This window comes from Leptonotus elevatus, chromosome 2 (assembly GCF_054856555.1).
Source record: "Leptonotus elevatus isolate MCC_2025b chromosome 2, RoL_Lele_1.0, whole genome shotgun sequence".
Lineage (NCBI taxonomy): Eukaryota > Metazoa > Chordata > Actinopteri > Syngnathiformes > Syngnathidae > Leptonotus > Leptonotus elevatus.
This window is the reverse complement of record NC_141240.1, coordinates 36,461,975-36,483,527: the sequence shown is the minus strand read 5'-3', so window position 1 is coordinate 36,483,527 and position 21,553 is coordinate 36,461,975. Positions and strand designations below refer to the sequence as shown.

The window sequence follows — 21,553 nt, the reverse complement described above, 5'->3', positions numbered from 1 at the left end:
GAGAGATACTCAGAATTTGCATTTACTAGACAATGTATTCAATTGCCACTCATAATCATGGTGCTTGTAGTCAATGTAATCATACAAGTAACCAGAGTCAAAATGGGCTATAATGTGCCTTTGTGTCTCATTTCCCTAAAACAAAGTGTAGCTTGTTCATTTAATGTCATATTCATTGTCACGCTACAATGCCGGGGGGATGACAACCAAGGAACATGTTTTTGTTTTTCCGTACAAGAATAAAGTGTAATTGCACACCCACTACAGTAGGTGGCAGTAGCACTTTTAGTATAAGCTCCTCTGCAGAGGTGTACTTTTATAGACAAATGAGTTTGAGGGCAGGGGTTGCTGGTGGGGCATTGAAATATTTTCTTCCTTGGTTGGGGGTAGGAAAAAAAAAACATAAGTAGATGTCAAGGTGTTACAAATACAATTTGGTCAAGTTCCCAAACTTTCATTTTGCTGCTGTCGGGCCGAAACCTCACTAGTCACAATTTGGTTTTCATATATAATTTCATAATTTATCATTTCATACTTAAAAACAAAATCTACACTTTTGGTCAGTCCAAACGTGTGGGTGTCATTTTTACGAATGATTGACATTTTGCATAGTGATGGGAAAATGAAGCTTCATGAACCACTTGCAGTATTTTGTTACTCCGCTAGATGGCGCTTTTGGTTTAAAGATAAAGGCTAGCCACTAGCGCAATGGAAAACGATGACATTTCAACTGCATCTTTAAACAAAGCGCTCCATCTAGAAGAGTAAATGAAGCTTCATTTTCCCATCCCAAACTTTGGGCTAACGTTAGCATATAAGAGCTCTTGGTGGACCTTCACTTAAGCTAGAATGCTGACTGTGTGCCGTTTAACATTTATTTCAAATTTCAACTACACACACGATGATGAAAATGAAATATATATGGTCAAAATGATTCGTTGTATCAAATAGCTTGTGGCGGACAATTAAACCAAGTAATTTTTTTTTGTGTTGCCAAAACCACATGTTTCAAATGAGGGGGGGAAATAAAGCACAAAATGACGGAAGCATTTCTTGTACCAGTACATGTGGAAATGTTTGGCCACTTATGATAACACCTGGGAGTTTCATTGTTATGCTACATTTCATTATTTCATCATCTGAGAACCCCAAAGGCACTTTATAGTGACACTGACCCACTTACTGGTAACGAGGGACATCAAAATCAGTGTTTCAGTAGTTCCTCCACGTAAACCATGTTCATACGGTAAGCTGCCATCCAGTTGTGAGCGGCTCCGTAGTAGCCTTGGTAACTTTGCTCTTGAAAAGGAGACATGGACGAGTAGTAATCATTCCAGGCTCTGTAGCAGTCTCTCCAGTAACTCTCAGCATTGGCGTCATCTTCCATGTCATACTCGTCGTCTTCATCCCTTTTCCATTTCGGCTCTTGCCTCATCGTCTCTGGCTTCCTCCTGTTCCATTTGTCAATCTGGATCGTCTCTGTCGGATCCTTTTTAGCGGATTTGGCCGAAGACGTCCGCTTAGTTTGCGTGCCTGTTTTAATACCGAGCGTTGTTTTGAAGTTGTCAGGCTGGGGTGAAGTTCTGCTTCTCGTTGCGTTTGTCGTCTGGAATGTTACGGAAGCTTCCGGTGCGAATGACTCCATCTTTGGTTGCGCTACAGTGCACGTTTGACTCTCGCCTTCACCGCCTGTGGTCATGTTGACGTTGCCCTCCGTGTCATCTTCAGGGCTTGAAGAACCAGGGTTGGATTTTGCAGAGTTTTGTTCCGAATTCCACCCTTGACAAATCTCAATTCCGTCGTCATCAAGCGTGACAAACTCTTTGTGCCCGTTCGGATCACCGCCGTCTCCCTGGCCGCTGAACTCCCTGACGATCTCCACTGATCTTCCCAGTCCGGTCATAATAAACGCTTGGAAGTCCCGCTCAGCCTCCCCGAAGGTCATAAACCGGGACGTGCAGCTCTTAAACGAGCTTAGCGGCGGGATCTTCGGCAGCGCGTCCTGCAACTCTTTACGAGTTGGCGCCGCTTCCGAGGGGCTCTGTGGGAGCACATTCTGCGTAGGATGCGTCTTTCCAGAAAGCCCTTCCACTCCGTGGCTCATCTTCGGCTTCCCGACCTCCTGAGCTTCCTCCGTGACGATGGAAGAAACTTTGGAGCGCGCTTTTTTCTTTTTCTCATGCGCAGAAGAGTGGTGGGCTTGGACGCGCGCAGATGAAGCCTCAGTGCAGACATCAAAGTCACATTGCTCAGCCATCAGTCCAGCATCAATGGTGGCTAAAAGTGAAAGAAGACAGCCATCAATGGAACAATTTCGTGTGAAACAGTTCAGAGTAGTTTGGTTTGCATTCTTGTTGCGAATTGATAGGTGTGTTACAATATTTGATGTCAATATGTCAAGATCATTACCGTACATCTCAGGGTGGAAACAAACCAGATTACGTTCGAGCCTTCGAAATGTACTGCTAAATGTGAGCATGGTTATATTTAACTCATTCACTCCCATCCATTTTTACCAAAGCAACCCCCTTCACTAGATTTGACTGATTTTGCAAGGCCCACAATATTGTTTTATATTGCTATAAAAGCATGGAACCTACCAAAAGAAACATTAGAGTCTCTTCTTTCATCAGGAAAAAAAGTATATTTCTATCTGTTTCCGTTTTGCAGCAATTAGCGTTAGAATAAAGCTAAGTTTCATCATTATTCAAAAATCTGTTTAAAATAGTGGGGAAATAGCTCTTTGCAACGCGGCCCTGGTTGATCTCTTATACTCTGCTGTCACTTGCAGGTCGTTTTTGTAATAACTACCATTGCTTCAAGCATTCTCTTCAGTTCTGAGGCTGCATCAAAGGCCTTGTGTATGCTCTAGCATAAAAAAAACCCACATTTAAATACATCTTTTGGAGCATGGTAATATTTCAAATTGAACATATTCATAAGTTTTTGCGAGCAAATGAGTTAAAGGGAAAGTCAACCCTAAAAAAAATTTGTGACTATAATTTGTTCTATGCAGCCCCACTGGTCTAAATATGGTATTCTGGTTAATATTGCGTTAGTGAAATATGAGTTGAGCAGCAAAATTCTGCCGTTTTCATCCATCTCAGGGTGCGGCCATTTTGCCACTTGTTGACAACTAAAGATGACATCATTGTTGCTCAGGCCTCAGGTAACAACCAATCAGAGCATAGCTTTAGCAAAACAGGTGGGCTCTGATTGAGCCATATTGGGCCCAATCCCAATACCGCCCCTTACACTACCCCTCCTCTTGTCCCTCCCCCTTATGAATGGTGTCGCAATTCTCTGTGAAATGTAGGGGGAGGGTTAGAGACGAGGGCTATTTTCACAAAGGTAGATCCCGATCTCCCTAGGTTCTCCCTTACTACAGTCAAGCCCCCTTGGCAACACAGGTGGAAGCAATGGCGGAAGTAATAGCAACACCAGGAAATAACAAAACGCAGGAGACACATAAATAAATGTAAGTATGCTAATATTTATTGAACGTCATAGCAATGATAGTAGTTTTATTGAATGTTCTATACTTTGACAGAAATTGGCACAATCGTGTGTTTTGGTAAATGTTGGCTATTGTCGCGTCCGTTACGTCACAACCAGCACGCAGCTGCGGCGGCTCGAGGTAACGACGTAGCGGATTGGATAGCGATAGTACGTTCCCAATTCCTAGAGAGATTTGTTTTGTCTTTGCCTCCCCAAAGAAGTAGAAGGGAGAGGAAAGAGATAAACGAGACCAAGGGTGCAGGGTGAAGAGGAAGTAATGGGATTGGGCCAGTCGCCAGCAAGTGGCAAAATGGCCGCCCCCGAGATGGATAAAAATGGCTGGATTTTGCTTCATAACTCATATTCCACAATGATATTAATAACATATTATTGTCAAGAAATGTTTAAGGGTCGACTTCCACTTTAAGATATAAGCAAAGTGCTGGCAAATATATCGGGTCAGCCTTACCTGGCAACGCTGACAAACTCAGGCCACACTTTTGCGCGATGGCCCTCATCTTGTTCTCCTCTTCACCATGGCAACAGTACGTCACAGCCAGCCCCTGAGTGCCTGGGAACAAAGTTTGATTGTGATTAGAATTGCTCATGATGATGTGCAGTCGGTACGAGGGTGGAAAATTTTTTAGGTTTCTACTATAAAAGGTTATTATTAAGGTTGTAAGGCTTGTCTTATGAACTACATAGGTTTCAGTCATTTTTAGGGGAGTTTGTGCAGACAGAGATAACTCTTGATATAAACAGAAAATGGGGAATGTGGACAGAGCATATTCAATTCCTAAATATTTTTGCATCTTTTTTTTGGGTAAAACATAGTAAAAAAAACAAAAAAAACACAAAAGATACCGGTAAATCTCCCGTCACACGTGACATTCTCACAACAATCCGGTTGTTCTTCCGGGCTTCAAGTTTAGGCAATAATTGAGACCTTATAAATTACAGGATATTTATTGTGTCTTTGGTTAGCTCTGTCAGCATATAAAAGTAGTTTAGCTTTTTCACGTCCCTTCTCAGAGGCAAATGTGCACAAACACTATCAGCGAACGCAGGGAATTCTCTGTGGATTTGGCCCGTAGTAAAGCACGTCTTTTAAAGTGTGTCATTAGCTAATTGTTGGGAAAGAACCTCATGGGCAGCTGTGTCGCTTTTCACTCTTTAGTTATTGCCTGTGTCTGCTTATGAATAACCTCACGGGACACTGACCGAAGCGTCCGGCTCGTCCGATTCGGTGCATGTAGGTTTCCCAGTCCTGCGGCACGTCCAGATTTATCACCAGGTTGACCTTCTCTGCGTCTATGCCCCGAGAAGTCTAACAAAGGGACAACAATCATAAGTATAAACGATAGCAACGCTTCTTCTTTTCTTTATGTGCAACTCGCCAGATCAGTGGAGATGAGAACTCTGCATTGATACTGCTTCAATTTGGACATGGCCTCAAGTCTCTGCTCCTGACTCAGACTACCTGTGTAATAAACAGAGAGACTGGAAGTCACATTTGCTACAACGGCGAAGCCAACTTCAATTGAGGATGATGTCATCTTGGTTGTTCATAAGCTACGATTAATTCTCACCTGAGATACAAACAGCAGGAAGGCCTTTAGAGGACAAGATGTCTGCCAGATGCTGAGCCCTGCGGGGAGAAACGCAAAAAAAGCATGACTATTCCAACTTTGTTTTCTTTCTGAATTAATGTTCGACATCAATCAAATCTACCGGCATAAATCACCTTGTGTGCAAGTTTGAGAAGACAAGGGCTTGGTTGAAAGGTAGTTTGCTGAACAACTCAAGCAAGAGCTGCACTTTCTCCTCGAAGATTTTATGAGGTAATGGATGGGACTGCACCAGCTTGTAATACTGCCTCAGACCTAGAGTGGACCAAACATCAACAAGAATAGGGACCATTCGTTTTAATTGATTCAGTATGTAAAATTGCAGTATAAAAAAAAACAATATGTTCTATGTGCCCCCATTAGTCTAAACATGGTATTCTAATAAATATTGTCTATGTGAAATATGAATAAAGCGGAAAATTTTGCATTTTTCTCCATCTCAGGGGGCGGCCATTTTGTCTTGTAGTGCCACTTGCTGTTGACTGAAAATAACATTACAGTGCCTAAATCTGGTATCTCACTGAGCAGCAAATGTTGCGAATTTTGGATTTTCCTCAGGGTTCGTAAAAGGTTTGTAACATGTTTCACAATTTCTTTGTGACTAGAAAAACTGTTTGCAACAAGTAAAAACTGTCTGCAACCATTTAGGAACCCTGACAAAAACCCTGAAAAAAATGTGAAACCAATAGAAATAGTTTAAATGAATTTTTGACGTCTATAGTCGTAAATGGCAGTGAATGAGTTAATGGATTTTCTTGTCTCATGTTCAAAATGTATTAGCGACAAGAAAAACATTTTGTGACTATTAACACTGTTGGCGCTTTTGCAACGCTTTGCATTTTTTAATGAACCCTGACACAAAAAAAAACCCACATTCGCTCCGTCGTGTGCACACCCTCGCGAACCTTCACTGCTCAGTAAGGTACAACCATGAGCTTGCCAACGTCACATGACCAAACCCAGAAAACAGTGTTGGTCATGTGACGTTGGCAACCTGTGATGTTATTTTCAGTCGAGGGCACAAAGAAAATGGCCGCCAGCGAGATGGATAAAAAATGTCGATTTTTCTGCTTTATTCATATTCCACAAACGCATTATTAATTTTGTCAGTAAAATATTAGACTTGACTTCCTCTTTGATGGATTAACTGCATGTACCTTTGAGTCCCAGGTCCTTGGGGTTGAGTCTGACAAAAGTGGGCTCTCTCATGTAGCGGGTAAGATGTTGCGCAAGAGATTCTGGGTAGGTCGCAGAGAGCGCGAGCATCTGCTTGTTCACAGGCAAAGAGGAAAATATCCAGCTGTAGCGGGACAAACAATTTGGAGCAATCATTACATTTGTTTTTTGTTTTTTTTGTAAGGAGAATCTTGCAAACGATCTGCTTCGGTCACCGTACTTGATCTGTTCCTGGAAGCTGCCCTCCTCCAGCAGCTTGTCAGCCTCATCCAGAACAAACAGACGAATGCTGGCAGTGGACAACATGCCGAGCTCAATGAGCTGCTTAATACGACCTGCGAGAATGACAAGCATGTTATCAAAATTACAAGAGTTGCTTTTCCTTCCTGAAACCGTGACGGAAAATTGCTGTAAGATGGAATCAAGCCATGTCCAATAACAGCCATACGACTATTTCTGTAGATTATTTGCTGTCCTGTGCATAAGTACAGAATTATAAATTGCTAATGACTGGCCCCTTACCAGGTGAGCCGACAGCGATGTGGCATTTCTTCAGGTGGAGTTTGTCCTGACTGACAGGCCGGCCCCCGATGAACACGTGGCACTGCAAGCCCTCCATGGCGCAGCCTATCGCCATGACGACGGAGTGGATCTGCACCGCTATCTCTCGAGTCGGAGCCAGCACGAGAACCTGTGCGGGTCAAAGTAAAAAGTCAACAAGCACTTACGCTTGATTGGAGCCAAAGTCTTGTGATGGGCGCACCAGCCCTAATCAGTAAGAACCCGCAGCTAATCAAATCAACGTGCGCGAAACGGCACAAAGACCGGATGTATCTCTGCTTTATGAATAATTGTCCACTCTCATTTAAGCCTTTGAGGCTGAGCAGATTGACCTCATCAGATTAAGACAGCCATAACCAAAGTGATTAGTGATTAAGACACGGCCATCTGTTGTTAGTCAAGTTATAATAAAGCTCACAAAAAAATCCATTTTTTTGTTGTTGTTTTTAGGTGGGGAAGTATCAAACGAACTTTTATTACAGAGACTTGACAAAAGAAAGCCGCTTAGCAACTGCAACTTTACTCACCTGCGTGGCACAAGTGTCCAGGATCAGCGAATCCAAAGCAATCGTACAGAACACGCATGTCTTCCCCGTGCCAGACTTAGCTTGTACAATCAAATCTGAAACAAGACAATCAGGGGTGGCCCCATTATTAGAAACAATCACAGTTGATTTGACTGGGCGTATTATTAATGACATGTAATGTCACATGGAGTGGGCGCTCCAAATGTCTCCTAGTATTTGCTATTAGAACTGAATGACTGCAACCTGTGATGCAAGTTTTGTTTTCCACACTGTGGAGAGCTGTTTGTTTACATGGCAAAATACAGTAGCCCATGTCACTGGAACAGGAAAAAAACATGCAGTGTTCAACATCAGTGGGAACATTTTACTTTGGTTAACAGCAGTGTTAAAAAAAAAAATGTTTTACAGTCAGTGGCTTTCAATAATGTTACATAAATGTATAGGACTAAAGCCTGTATTTAATGTTAGTCTTGATGGTGGTACTGGAGATTTCAGTATTTTTAGGCGATACTTGCCATTGAAAATATAAACTAATGGTTTTCCAGGCCTTCTGACTATTATTTATTTATTTATTTTTACTAAGTTGCACAGTGGTATGGAGAACCAAAACGGCCAAAATCCAAAATAAATTGAGTAAATAAATAAATAAATGACTAAAAGTGAAAATAAAAATTGATATAAAAAATATAATTCAAAATTAAATACAAATGTATATATATATATTAGGGGTGTTAGGAAAAAAAACGATTCGTCAATATATCGCGATATTATAGCAGCGCGCAATTCTCGAATCGATTCGATGTGTGGCCGAATTGATTTTTAAACATCAATTTCTTATGGGAATATTCAACAAAATGTCTTACTTAGGGTTAGGATTCACACATTAAGCATGGAAGAATGTTATATTAATGGAACATTAGGCCTTAATATTTTATTTCAGTGCTGTTCAAACATGAAACAGACTGCAACCTGTTTGTTAAATGCAGTGGCTCAGTTATAAACCTGAATTTTCAGATAAAAAAAAAAAATCATACAAATCTTACAGTGTACATGTACAAGTTTACTGATTAGTATTTTCTAAATTTGAGTTTAAAAAAAATCGCAATAATCAATTTACAGATTCGTATCGGGATTAATCGGTATCGAATGAAATCGTGACATATGAATCGTGATACGAATTGAATCGCCAGGTACTAGGCAATTCACACCCCTTATATATATATATATAGTTTTTATTTTCAGTTATATTGATTTTTTGGGGGGGGATTTTTTTAATATCCGTTTTTATTTTCACTTTTAGGCATTTATTTGTTTTTTAATTTTGGCAGTATTAGTCCTCCATACAGTGGCCTCACCTGAAATTTTAGGGGCGCAAGTAAAAGATATAGGAGCATACAGTCACACACTGTAAATCGACATGCAAAGTAAATATTCATCATCCCACTCATTTTCACTGTAGTAGTGATAAACAGGCAAACAACATTCAAGAAAAGTGATTAAATTAAACGAGCACTGTAAAAATCATCAAAACAATATTGTTTCGTTTCACAATCATTCATCAGCAACAACAGTTGAGTTTTATGTAATTTGTTGAGATGATTAAGATTCTGCTTGACTTTTTTCTTTTGACATCCTGGCATAATATGCTAATATTAATCGAAACAGACAAGAGACACGAAAAGAGCTACCAAGTCCGCATCGGCCAAGCGGGATCGCCTTCAGCTGGATTGGAGAAGGTTTTTCAAAGCCTGCAGCCGAAAGCCCGTCCAGCACGACATCAGATAGCAATAACGACCTGAAGTCGATCCCCTCCGTTAAAAGGACATCATCAGTCCTGACTCGCGTTTCGATATCGTGAGCTGCTTTCCTGATGGAGGCCGCCATGTTTCTTGACAGCCAGTCAACGAGTGCGCATTAAAAGCACCGTCGAACAAGAGTCGGGCGGAGACTACACTGCACTCTAGCGGCCGGGAGGAGTGTGTGTGATCTTCAAATTCAATATAGCTAAATTAACTTTTACCGTCAATTACGTACAATATCCGCTTTGATAAATTGGCATAACACACAAGCAAATGCACTTCCATTGAAATTTGGAGGCAACTAAGGTTGTGAAACACTGCTCTAAAACCATGTTGTGTATGTGACCCTGCACAATCAAGGAAAGTGCAGTCTTACAGGATATTAGGAAGAATTATTGTCCTCACAATCCGGATCTGCGGATTTGGTAGATCGGTAAAAACTAAAAATCGTGATCTGGATCTGCTTTGGGGTCATATGGAGAGAGAGTCGCGTCTTCTGTGCGTTTGGTTCTGCAACAGAAAATACATTTGTCATCTTTAAGTAAGGTTTTTCTTTGTTTATTGATCGAGTTGAATGCCAAATTTGAAATATGACGAACATCATACTTGTTTTTAGCATAGTTGCTGTTTTGACCTTTCGACATTTTGAATTTGGTCAGATCGTTTTTGAGGTCGGCAATGAGCTGCTAATATTAAGTATTTTAACTTAGCAGCTAAAACATCCCCCTGCTTGAGCCAAATTGACATCACAAATTACAAAATGGAGCCCCGCGGAAACTCGTCTTTCTCTGGCAACGTCGCCGACTCGGAGGTCCCGTCTCGGGCCGGCTTCACCATCCTGGCCGTTATCATGGGTTTCTTCTCTATTTTGGGGATCTTTCTCAACATCCTGGTGATTGTGGTGACAGTAAGACACAAACAGCTGAGGCAGCCGCTCAGCTACGCTCTGGTCAGCCTGGCTGTATGTGACTTGGGCTGTGCTGTGTTTGGAGGGCTGCCCACCACAGTGAGCACCGCCGTGGGATACTTCAGCTTTGGACGAGTGGGCTGCATTTTAGAAGGCTTTGCTGTGGCCTTTTTTGGTAAGTTTTGCTACCGGGCCACTTGTGAGCATGTGTGTGTGTGTGTGTGTGTGTGTGTTGGAGGAGATACGCAACAAATTGATTGACTGGTTTGAAATGAGAATCCCGTAAATAATTGGTTTTAAATTGGTAACGCAAATTCTTGCAATATGTCATATCTCAGTGTTGTTACAAGTGAAGACAATGTTAAAGGAACATGAAGTTGACACTTAAAATGATGGTGCGGCCCGGGTCTGGCCCCCGGGCCCCGAGTTCGACACCTGTGGTATAGATCGAGCGAGGGTGGAAATAGCGAGTGATGGGGAAATTAAGCTTCATGAATCACTTGCAATATTTTTACTCTAGCACAATGGAAATTGATTAAATTTCAACTGCATCTTTAAAGCAAAAAGCGCCATTACAGGAGTAAACAAAAATATTGCAAGTGGTTCGTGAATCTTAATTTTACCATCACTAGAAATAAATAGTAGGGGGTGGGAATCTTTGAAGGTCTGACGATTCAATTCCGATTTTTGGGTTCGCGATTCGATTCAGAATCGATTTCCGATTAAGTACAACTTTTGATTCAAAATGATTTGATTGACAATGATTTCTGCTTCAATCTATAGATGTGCAAGGAATTGTAATGATCTACTCCAGTCCGACTCGCTAATACTAATTAGCGCGCTCCTCGTGGCACTTTTATCACTCAAAAGAAAGTTTTATTGGAATAACTTGATCGTGCCTTTTTCCTTCCACTCTCTAATGTGGCTACAACTTAACAGTGTATTGGACCGCGTGGAACCACACTGCCCCTCAGTGGCCAAACCGGGTACAACGTGAACAGCGCTCCAAATAAAGGCACATACAGACAAAGACAAGACAGCATAAAATAATTTAAATGAAATCGATTTTGGGACATTTAAAATGAGAATCGCGATTCTTATGAGAATCGGGTTTTTTTGCACACCCCTAATAAATAGCCTCTGGTGCTCTTTCAATTGCTAATCAAATGTTGATGGTGATGTATATGAAAAACTTTAAAATATATAAATAATGTCATAAATACCTTTTCACTACTTGGAAAATGTTGTGTGGAGGTGAGAAATGAGGATTCATAGTCCTCGATTTACTAACTGAAATAAAAATTGTTATTATAATTTTTTTTAAGTAGAAGAGATTGAAGAACTTCTCATTGTTCATCTCTGTCTTCTTCCATCAAGAAATGTGTCTTGCTCTTTTTATTGCTGCAAACAAACATACACATCCTGTCCCAAAACTGTCTTTTACAACCACTCTACAACCTTCGCCGGGTTCTTCCCTAAAAGTGAATGCTCATTGATCAATAAAACCTGACAACCATTAACTGTTTAGTTGTACCCTTCATGCATGTATGACTACATAACAAAATCAAGTGAAACAAACAAGAAACAGACGGCATTTAAAAAGTTGTGCTTGCTAGGCTTATTTGTTTGTATTTAATATTTAATACCAGCTATCAGCATAAATATTCACATTATCTAGTAGGATGTGCCAAAAAATCGATTCTCATAAGAATCACGATTCTCATTTAGTACGATTCAGAATCGATTTTAAATGTCCCAAAATCGATTTTATTTAAATTATTTTATACTGTCTTGCCTATGTGTGTGCCTTTATTTGGAGCACTGTTCATGTTGTACCCGATTTAGCCACGGTCTTATACACTGTTAGAGAGTAAGAGGAAACACTCGCAATCAAGTTATTCCAATGAAAGTTGTTTTTTTGCAGTGTGGAGTCGTTCTTTTGAGTGATGAAAGTGCCGCGAGTAGCGTGCTAATTAGCATTAGCGAGTCAGACTGGAGTAGATCATTACAATGCCTTGCACATCTATAGATTGAAGCAAAAATCATTGCCAATCAAATCATTTTGAACGAAAAATCGTTCAGAATCAAAAATCGATTCTGATCCGAATCGCAGACCCAAAAATCGGAATCGAATCGTGAGACATTCAAAGATTCCCACCCCTATTATCTAGTATGTGATACTAAACGTTTACTTGGTGGGTTTGTAGATCCTCTTAATTGTTTCGAAGCTTCTCCTTTAATCGGCTTTGTTCTTTTATTGCTCGCTTGGCTTGTTTCTTTTTCATGTTCGATGGCACCGCTATAGCCCAAAAGGAGATTGCAGCCAAACGAATGTGGCCTAATTGATTTCATTCCTCTTGCCTCTCACAGGAATAGCAAGTCTGTGTACAATAGGAGTCATTTCTGTGGAGCGCTACATCGTGGTTTGCTATCCTATGGGCGCCGCCCTCTTCCAGACCAGGTAAGCATCAATATTCTTTCAAAATAAAGCAGTGAGCGCTCAACCGTGGCCGCTTCTTCTCAGGCACGCCATCGCTGGCGTGGTGCTGTCTTGGCTGTGGTCCTTTGTGTGGAACACGCCACCCTTGTTTGGTTGGGGGAGTTACGAGCTGGAGGGCATCAAAACCTCCTGCGCCCCCAACTGGTACAGCCGGGATGTTGGCAATATGTCATATATGGTCATTTACTTTTCACTCTGCTTTGCCGTGCCCTTCTCCATCATTATGGCGTCCTACCTGCGGCTCCTGTGGACCCTGCGGCAGGTGAGGACCGGAGAAATGTTGCTTTTTGTTAAAATGATTGAACATAGAAGATTTCATTTTCAACTTTTTGTTCATTTTAAAGATGGTACAATACAAGAAAAACTAAAATAAATAAATAATAAAATAGACATTTCACAAGAACAATCTTTGGATATGACACAAATGAAGCATCATAGGAGAAAAACATCCAAGAGATTTGACAATATACTGCTTTTCTTATTATTGATTCATTTTATAGCTTAAAAATGGATTTCAATTCCAGAAACAAATCTGGGGTAGGACTTGGAAATTTTTGGGCGGGTGAATAAAAAACTTAGCATAAAGAATATAAAAAATTAAATATATGTTCAAAATTATTGTCTTCTGTGTTACTATAGTAGCAAACTACATCTTTTAGATTAAGATCGTAAGTGTGGCTTTAGAGGTTTTAAAGAAGAAAGCCACTAAATCACACCACGTCATAAAATAAATGAGATACTGTTTCAATTTTATTTTCAAAAAAAGCACAAAGGTTGCTAATATCGACAAATTTGGACATCAAATAATTAGTAGGATATATCGTATGCAAAATATTAAGATGTACTACTTTGGCTTTATTAGTAATATGATATTCATAAGGTAAAAGCCACAACCCTTTTCCAATTTATATATGTCATTTTAGAATCCCAGAAAAACTTTCCTGTAAGCACAATTTTGTTTTTTTTGTTTTTTTGTAGAATCTGGCGTATATGTTTATTATTACACTTTGTGTCTGTTAATTCCATTCCATCAAGCTTCAGAACAGGAGCTGTTAAAATAGTTAACTTATTCACTGCCATTGACGGCTATAGACGTCAAATATTCATTAGAACTATTTCTATTAGTTTAACCTTTTTTTTCAATTTTGTTAACAAGAGTATGAAAACCTAAAGACATTTTATTTTATTGTACGTTTACAACAGAAATAAAATTTGTGATTAATCGTGAGTTAACTATTGAAGTCATGCAGTTAACTCATTCACTGCCATTGACGGTTATAGACGTCAAATGTTCATTTGAACTATTTCTATTAGTTTAACATATTTTCCCACTTTTGTTAACAAGAGTATGAAAACCAAAATTTTTCTTTATTGTACATTTAGAACAGATATAAAATTTGTGATTAATCGTGAGTTAACTAGTAAAGTCATGTGATTAATTACGATTCAAAATTTTAATCGCCTGATGCTCCTATTTTTTAATAACCTTTTCTTCTTTTTTTTAAATCGCGTCAGGTGATATATTTTTTTTAATCTAATCAATTATTGACTTCAATAGTTAACTCACGATTAATCATAAATGTTATATCTGTTCTAAATGTACAATAAAAAAAAATGTTTTAGGTTTTCATACTCTTGTTAACAAAAGTGGAAAAAATGTTAAACTAATAGAAATAGTTCAAATGAATTTTTAACGTCAATAGCCGTCAATGGCAGGGAATGAGTTATTTACCATCAAAAATTAAAATCGCCTTACACGATTAAAACAAAGAAAAAAGAAAGATTATTAAAAATTAGGGACGTCAGGCGATTACATTTTTTAATCGTAATTAATCACATGACTTCACTAGTTAACTCACTATTAATCAAAATTTCATATCTGTTCTAAATGTACAATAAAAATAATTCTAGGTTTTCATACTCTACTAAAAAAAATTTTAACTAATTGAAATAGTTCAAATGAATTTTTGACATCTATAGCCGTCAATGGCAGTGAATGAGTTAACATAGCGTACCCTTCTTCACATAAACAACGCGCACATGACATCACATCCGCAGACAGAGCGTGGGAAATTCGAACCCCAATCCAGTCTGAAACCTATTGGCCAGAGGCTTACCCATTGTGAACAGCGAAGGTGTTAATCTACTAATTAGCAGACATTTCAGTCCTAAATAAAAAAAGGCTACTGTGAAGATATTTTCAAGAAAAAAAGTTCTGATGTGATGGCATGTCTGCATGTTGGCGTCCCAGGTGAGCAAGCTGCAGGTGTCTGAGGCTGGCAGCACGCACCGCGTGGAAGTGCAAGTGGCACGTATGGTGGTCGCCATGGTGCTGGCCTTCCTGGTGACCTGGCTCCCGTACGCTAGCATGGCCCTGGCCGTCATCCTCGATCCCTCGCTTCAAATTGACCCTCTAATTGCAACCGTGCCGGCGTTCTTTGCCAAAAGCAGCACCGTTTACAACCCCATCATTTACGTTTTCATGAACAGACAGGTAAAGCTTTCAGCAATCGCATTCACGAGAACATGAAATTCAACGACTTTATTGTTTGACCTTTTCCAGTTCCGAACATATGCTGCTCCTACGATTCTGTGCGGATGGAACCCGTGGGCCTTGGAAGCACAGCCGTCTGAGGGTGAGACAACAATGGCCTGTGCTCACAAAAACCAAAGGGATCTCTGAACAGAATCATATGCTCATCGGATGCAACATGAGTGATATCAGAACCAGTGCAAAATAATAATCATAATAATAACCTGTTAAAATGTTTCTGTAATAGGGATAATATTTGATCAATGTTTATTGTTGTTATTTGAAGTGATGTGCAACTGCTCTGCATCCTGGTCAACTCATTCAGTGCCATGACAGCCATTTTCAGACCCTTCTTTACGCTAACACATAATTAAAAAAAAAAATTATATATATATATATATATATATATATATATATATAAATAACTGGGCCTGAATGCCTGGACTCTGAAAAAATATATATATGTTTTTGGGTTTGAATGAGTTTTAACTACTGGCTGTAGAATAACAAATAAGTACAATCCTGTGAATAGAAAAGTCTACACACCCCTGTTCAGCTGGCAGGTTTTTATTACATAAAAAAAATAAGACTCAGATCAAATCCTTTCAACGGATGGTAACACAATTTACCAAACACATGTGGGAAGATGTTTTATGGTCCAATGAAAGCAAGGTTGAACTATTTGATGATTTGTTGTGGCAGCGTCATGATTTTGACAGCTGGAATTGGGGCCGTAGACAAGGTGGAAGGAATTGTGAACAGTTCAAAGTAGCAGTCTTCAGCCTTGAAGAGTAAAAAATAATAATAATCTGGGGGAAAAAAAGCCTACAACTGAATTCATTTGGGTTAACCAGTTGCACTTTAAATGGTGGCAGGTGTGTGCTGGCTCCCGATTAGCATGTGTTTAAATGTAACTGGTGAACACGGCCACATCCCAGTTTTAATGGGGTGTGCATACTTGTGCAAACTAATTATTTCAATCATTTTACTTCCCACCTCCAAAATCTTTTAGGATATATTAATGGCAGAAAAAGTTTTGAAGAGATTTTTTTTTTACCACAAAAAGCATTTCAATAAGTGTGTAGACTTTTTATTTCCACACTATACTGTATATACTATTTACTCATTCACTGCCATTGACTCCTATAAATGTCAATTTTTTTTTTAACTATTTCTATTAATTAAAAAAAAATTCCACTATTGTTAACAAGAGTATGAAAACCTAGACATTTTTTTATCCTTTTTTTTTTTTTAATTAAAGATTATTAAAAATTTGCGGCGTCAGGCGATTCAAATTTTTAATTGTAATTAATCACATGACTTCAATAGTTAACTCACAATTAATCACAAATTTTATATCGGTTCTAAATGTACAATAATTTTTTTCTAGGTTTTCATACTCTTAACAAAAATGGAAAAACATGTTAAAATACATTTTTGACGTCTACAGCCGTTAATGGCAGTGAATGAGTTAAAAACAGACTTTTGTAAATCACGCCTGTGTGAATTCTGCATGTAAATTTAATTATGAGCCCAATTAATTTTGTGTAACTTGTGATGGGGCTTGTCACTTGTGATTTTTGTCATGTATGTGTTCTCTTTCCTGAAAATTGGAGCTGTAAATTTCATTTTCAATTTACTGTGACGATAAAAGTGTAAAAATAATTATTCTGTGTGCGGTGCTCATGATCAGATATTAACTCATTCACTGCCATTGACAGCTATAGACGTCCAGAATTCATTTGATTCATATTTCACTTAGTATAACTTTTTTTCTTCACTTTTGTTAACAAGAGTATGAAAACCTAGAAGAAAATTATTGTACAGATATAAAATTTGTGATTAATCGAGTAAACTATTGAAGTCATGCGATTAATTACAATTAAAAATTGTAATCGCCTGACGCCCCTAATTTTTAATAATCTTTTCTTTAAAAAAAAGATAATTAAAAAAAAAAATCTCTAGGTTTTCATACTCTTAACAAAAGTGGGGGGAAAATAATAGTTTTTGACGTTTATAGCCGTCAATGGCAGTGAATGAGTTCAATTAGACTGCAGCCGAAGATATAATTCACAATATTTGAGATTGAAATACATGTTATTCAAAAACATCCAACATGTTAATAACACGTCTTTTATTTTGAACTTGGTGTACACATCTCTTCTTCACAACCAAACCTTCATCACCTTATTACCACCATTATGGCTTTCACTGGAAAAACACCCCCAAACATAATCCAGGTGTATTTAACGACTCTTTCGAAGTGCTGACCTTTTATTTTTTTTAATCATTTGAAACACATTTGCATGTTAAACAGCAAAAACATAAACGTCCTTGTCGCTTTCTTTGTCAGGTCTCACAGTTTCATCATTCACAGTCACCCCTCTAAATAATCACCGTCACCCTATTACACCCTACCTTGGCTTTTTATCGATTACAGAAATATTGCTATGACTTTCATTAAAGAAACACAAAAAAGGGCAGAATGTGAATAGCTGTATCAAACCTATACACATCTCTATATATACACAAAGTGAGCGATCATCTATGTACATGCTACATACTGCCACGCACTCGGTCGAGTAGTAGTCCTGACTGGCGCAGACCTGGGATCGCGTCTGGGTCCGAGGTCAGCGCCAGAAGACCGCGACACACCGATCTTTCGCCGTGAGTTTACCGGTGAGTGAAACGGTGGTGTGCTTGGAGGCTTCTGGCAGCTAGAAACACAAAACAACATCGCGCCGCGGTGCTTCAAGTCCGGCTAACTACTCAGTGATCTGCTTCTACGGACTATTACGGCACTGGACAAGTTGCCGTTTTGGTCTCGAAGCACCGCATCGCATTGTTGTTGAATGGAGTCCTATTTTCATTGATATCGTTGGGCTCAATGGGGATGCTTGGTGTGATGATTATTAGCTCACAAGCCATGCAAACGTTGGACTCATTGGTGATGTTCCTGTTCCAGCAATTTCGCATACTGTAACATCTGAAAACATGGCCGTGTGGAATATACGCAAACATGCTTTAAGATGGTTTCAAATATACACTAGGTCAGTGGTTCTTAACCTTGTTGGAGGTACTGAACCCCCACCAGTTTCCTGTTCGCATTCACCAAACCTTTATTTATTAACTCATTCACTGCCATTGACGACTGTTGATGTCAAAAATTAATTTGAACTATTTCTATTAGTTTCACCTTTTTTCCACTTTTGTTAACAAGACTGAAAACCTAGAAAAAAATGTATTGTACATTTAGAACAGCTATAACATTTTTGATTAGTGAAGTCATGTGATTAATTACAATTAAAAATTGTAATCGCCTGATGCCCCTAATTAAAAAAAGAAAATATAAAAACATTTGGGGTGTAAGACTATTATTTTTTTTAATTGTAATGAATCGCATGACTTTTTTATATCTGTTCTAAATATACAATAAAAAAAATTCCAAGGTTTTCATACTCTTCTTAACAAAAGTGGAAACAAATTGGAAACTAATAGAAATAGTTGAAATAAATTTTTGACGTCTTTAGCCGTTAATGGCAGTGAATGAGTTAAAAAATAAAATGTGATTTGAAAAAAAAAAAGTTTTACTTTAAAGACATAGGTATAAGGTTGACTGGTGAGCAAAATAAACAAGGTGAGTAGCTTTTTTATCATATCTGGCTCTCTTCAACTTGTTTTGGAACAAAGGGGCAGCAGATGCAATGAAAACAGAGACAGTCCCCTCCAATTAATACGACCTCATAGGTCGTTTTGAAATGTGCCAAAACACGACCAAGTGTTACGAATTGTAGTTTAGCGACCCCCTAACGGCCATGTAAATAGCGAAAAAATTGTAAAGTAAACCATAAGTGCTGCTACTAGGACTCAAACCAGGGTAGTGTGGTCAGAAGACGAGTGTCCCATTAACTTCACTTGTGGTTCACTTGACTATTTTCTCGCTATTTACATGAGGTCGCATTTTGCTGCATTGTAAAACGACCAAATGGTCGTTAGTGTTGGAGGGCTTGTGAAAACAGCAGAGGCCCCAAAATTTAACCCTGTGGAACACCCTATACGTTCCGTTATACTTGATATTGCACATATTCGTCCGACCGCTTTCTTTTTTTGCTGACGTAGCGTGAAGGGATTATAATAATAAAGAAATCAATACAAGTGAGCGCACCGAAGTCCCAATGTAGCGTGATCAGCTGCGGCCAATGATGGCCAAGAAACCATGTGAGTCGGGTGTGTGTTTTGACCTCCACCGAACCCTTGGGACTGACTCACTGAACCCCTGGGGTTCGATCGAACCCAGGTTAAGAACCACTGAACTACTATAGGTAGTCTCAATCACAGAGAACGGGGAACACAAATAACTGGCGCATTATTGTGGAAACTTCATAATAAAGCCTTGCGAGGGGAATTCAGGGTCGTCGGGATTCACGGAGGTTCAGCCGCCGCCTTGCAGCACCCACAAAACACGACACAAGCAATTAAGTCCTGAGCTCAAGGAATGTGCAACACGTTCCCAGCCAGTCGCCAACTATAACAGCGGGAGCACAGCAAAGACTGAGAAATACCATTTGTCGGAAATATCATTGCTTCTGAGAAGTACAAACTAAGATCTTATATACAAATAGGAAAAAAAAAATCAAGTGTAAAAATAGACACCGCGCATGGAGCTGGTCTCGGAGAGGATTGGGGCTTGTTGAATCATCGACCGGTGATCCAAAGAGGTAAAATGAGGTGCAGTTCAACAACAACGCCTGTATAATCACACAAAATAAGTTGTGGGTCAAGGCAAAGGGGGTATCTAAGGATAAGCAGGTGAGGACTTGTACACTTTTTTTTTTTTTTTTAACTCATCGGCCTTACAAGTTGTTGACTGGAGCTTTACAGTGCCCAAGATTGTAGTGACCTAGTTAGGTTTTTTCAACGATTCGATTATATATATTTTTTGGTTTAACATTTAGATTCATCATCACTCTACTATCTGAAGCGTACTTCTATTCCACGTCTGACAGAAGAGGTCAAGTACAGCACGGACAGTTTCCCTGACCTCTAGTGGCCGGTAAGGTGCTAAAGTTCATCTCTGTAAACTCCACTCACGCACACGTCGGACTATCAAGTGAAACAAAAAGCGCTCGCGTTTGTGTGTGCGCAAAAAAGTCAGCGGCATGGAGCTGGAGAATGAAGCGAGTGTGTGTGTGTGTGTGTGTTACGGATGACGTCATAAAGGGCCGAGGAGAGAGGTGCGATATTTCGAAGTTTGGATTACGGTTGAGGCATTTCATGAGAAAAGAGAACAGCTGACTCTGTTTATGTACAGCAACAGTCCAGAAGAGTGGGAAGAGACTAAAAGAGTAAGGACGTTCATTTTGGAATCTGGGCCGCTGTCACTCCTGCGCCTTCTTTACAGTTCAAGTTCTGCTTCGGCCCACGTCAACACTGCCCCCATCTGGACAGCAGCTGTAATAGCAGCAAGGAGAATAATCAACTCTCCCATTTTCCACACATTTTGAAGAGTCCTTTTTTCTGTCTTCAGGGGAGAGAATTGTTCTGTAGTCGCGTGTGAATTCTTCAGTCCCAGATCTGCTCATGTGGACATGTGAATCGTTTCTTCGAGTGAGAGTGTGTCGCTCCTTCAGTGCGCGTGGCATGGTCGCTGAATGTTTGTGTCTGATGTGACTGCTCCTCCGGTTGTGGACCTCCTCACTTCTGGGGCCATCTGACACCACTAGAACAACACACTCTGCCGTCTGCCCTTCCCCTGAGCTGAGAGACACACACACACACACATAAACATGTTGGGCAAACGCGAAGATTTCACATCATGGGGAATTGACATGTAAACATTATACGAGTATGTGATCAAGCACATTTTATTCCCACAGCATTTTGGGGTTTAGCTACCAGGGCTGCCTCCAGGAGACAGCTTCATTTTTTTTTTCACTTACTTAGTTATCTTAAATGGTTTTAAAGCTGATACATTTTGAAAAATACAAAGATTTCATGTTGGGGAATAAAATTGATGAAAACAAATATTGGGGCAAACCAATTGCTAATAACTTCATAATGAACAATGAGGTGCTGCCAAAATTGGATCATAAAATTGTAATTAAAAATCTACATTACGATATGACATTAGTAGTTTTATATTTCTTTATATGTAAATATACTCACCAGCAGTGTTGCCATAGTTACCTTGAAAAAGTAAACTACTGATTACTTGCTTTGAAGAGTAAATTTTCAGCACTACAATTAATCCCTTTTCCACTTACTGTCGACTGAAGATGACATCACCCGTGCTGAGGAAGTAGGTAACGACCAATCACGGCTGACCTGTTTTCTGGGTTTTGGTCAGCAAACCGAGCTATGATTGGTCGTTACCTGTTCCCTCAGCACAGGTGATGTCATCTTAAGTTGACAGCAAGTGGCAAAA

The 21,553-nt window shown here is 39.5% G+C and overlaps 3 protein-coding genes across 10 annotated transcripts in view; 1 reads left to right on the top strand and 2 right to left on the bottom strand.

Annotated features, from left to right (window-relative positions):
* Nucleotides 1–6: 6 nt before the first annotated feature.
* On the bottom strand, nucleotides 7–9,279 carry ddx20 (DEAD (Asp-Glu-Ala-Asp) box polypeptide 20). Its single transcript, XM_086070303.1, has 11 exons — nucleotides 9,079–9,279; nucleotides 7,391–7,485; nucleotides 6,825–6,993; nucleotides 6,523–6,637; nucleotides 6,284–6,426; nucleotides 5,243–5,381; nucleotides 5,088–5,146; nucleotides 4,896–4,978; nucleotides 4,720–4,825; nucleotides 3,968–4,069; nucleotides 7–2,277 (listed from the first exon to the last, which is right to left on the bottom strand). Exons 1-11 carry the CDS (start codon nucleotides 9,272–9,274, stop codon nucleotides 1,205–1,207), a joined length of 2,280 nt encoding a protein of 759 aa, XP_085926429.1. The 5' UTR covers nucleotides 9,275–9,279; the 3' UTR covers nucleotides 7–1,204.
* Nucleotides 9,280–9,949: 670 nt separating this feature from the next.
* On the top strand, nucleotides 9,950–15,279 carry parapinopsina (parapinopsin a). The gene is made up of 5 exons (XM_086067183.1): nucleotides 9,950–10,271; nucleotides 12,467–12,557; nucleotides 12,621–12,858; nucleotides 14,848–15,090; nucleotides 15,160–15,279. Exons 1-5 carry the CDS (start codon nucleotides 9,950–9,952, stop codon nucleotides 15,277–15,279), a joined length of 1,014 nt encoding a protein of 337 aa, XP_085923309.1.
* A 401-nt stretch (nucleotides 15,280–15,680) lies between these two features.
* The window catches only part of LOC147179826 (cyclin-dependent kinase 17-like), a 60,487-nt gene continuing 54,614 nt past the window's right edge, over nucleotides 15,681–21,553 (bottom strand). For all 8 annotated transcript variants that reach the window (XM_086067252.1, XM_086067253.1, XM_086067247.1 and 5 more), the window contains one exon: nucleotides 15,681–20,886. Coding sequence is in view for 2 of the 8 variants with exons in the window: in XM_086067249.1 (XP_085923375.1) it covers nucleotides 20,849–20,886 (38 nt within the window). In the remaining 6 variants the exon portion in view is untranslated. The remainder of the gene's footprint in view (nucleotides 20,887–21,553) is intronic.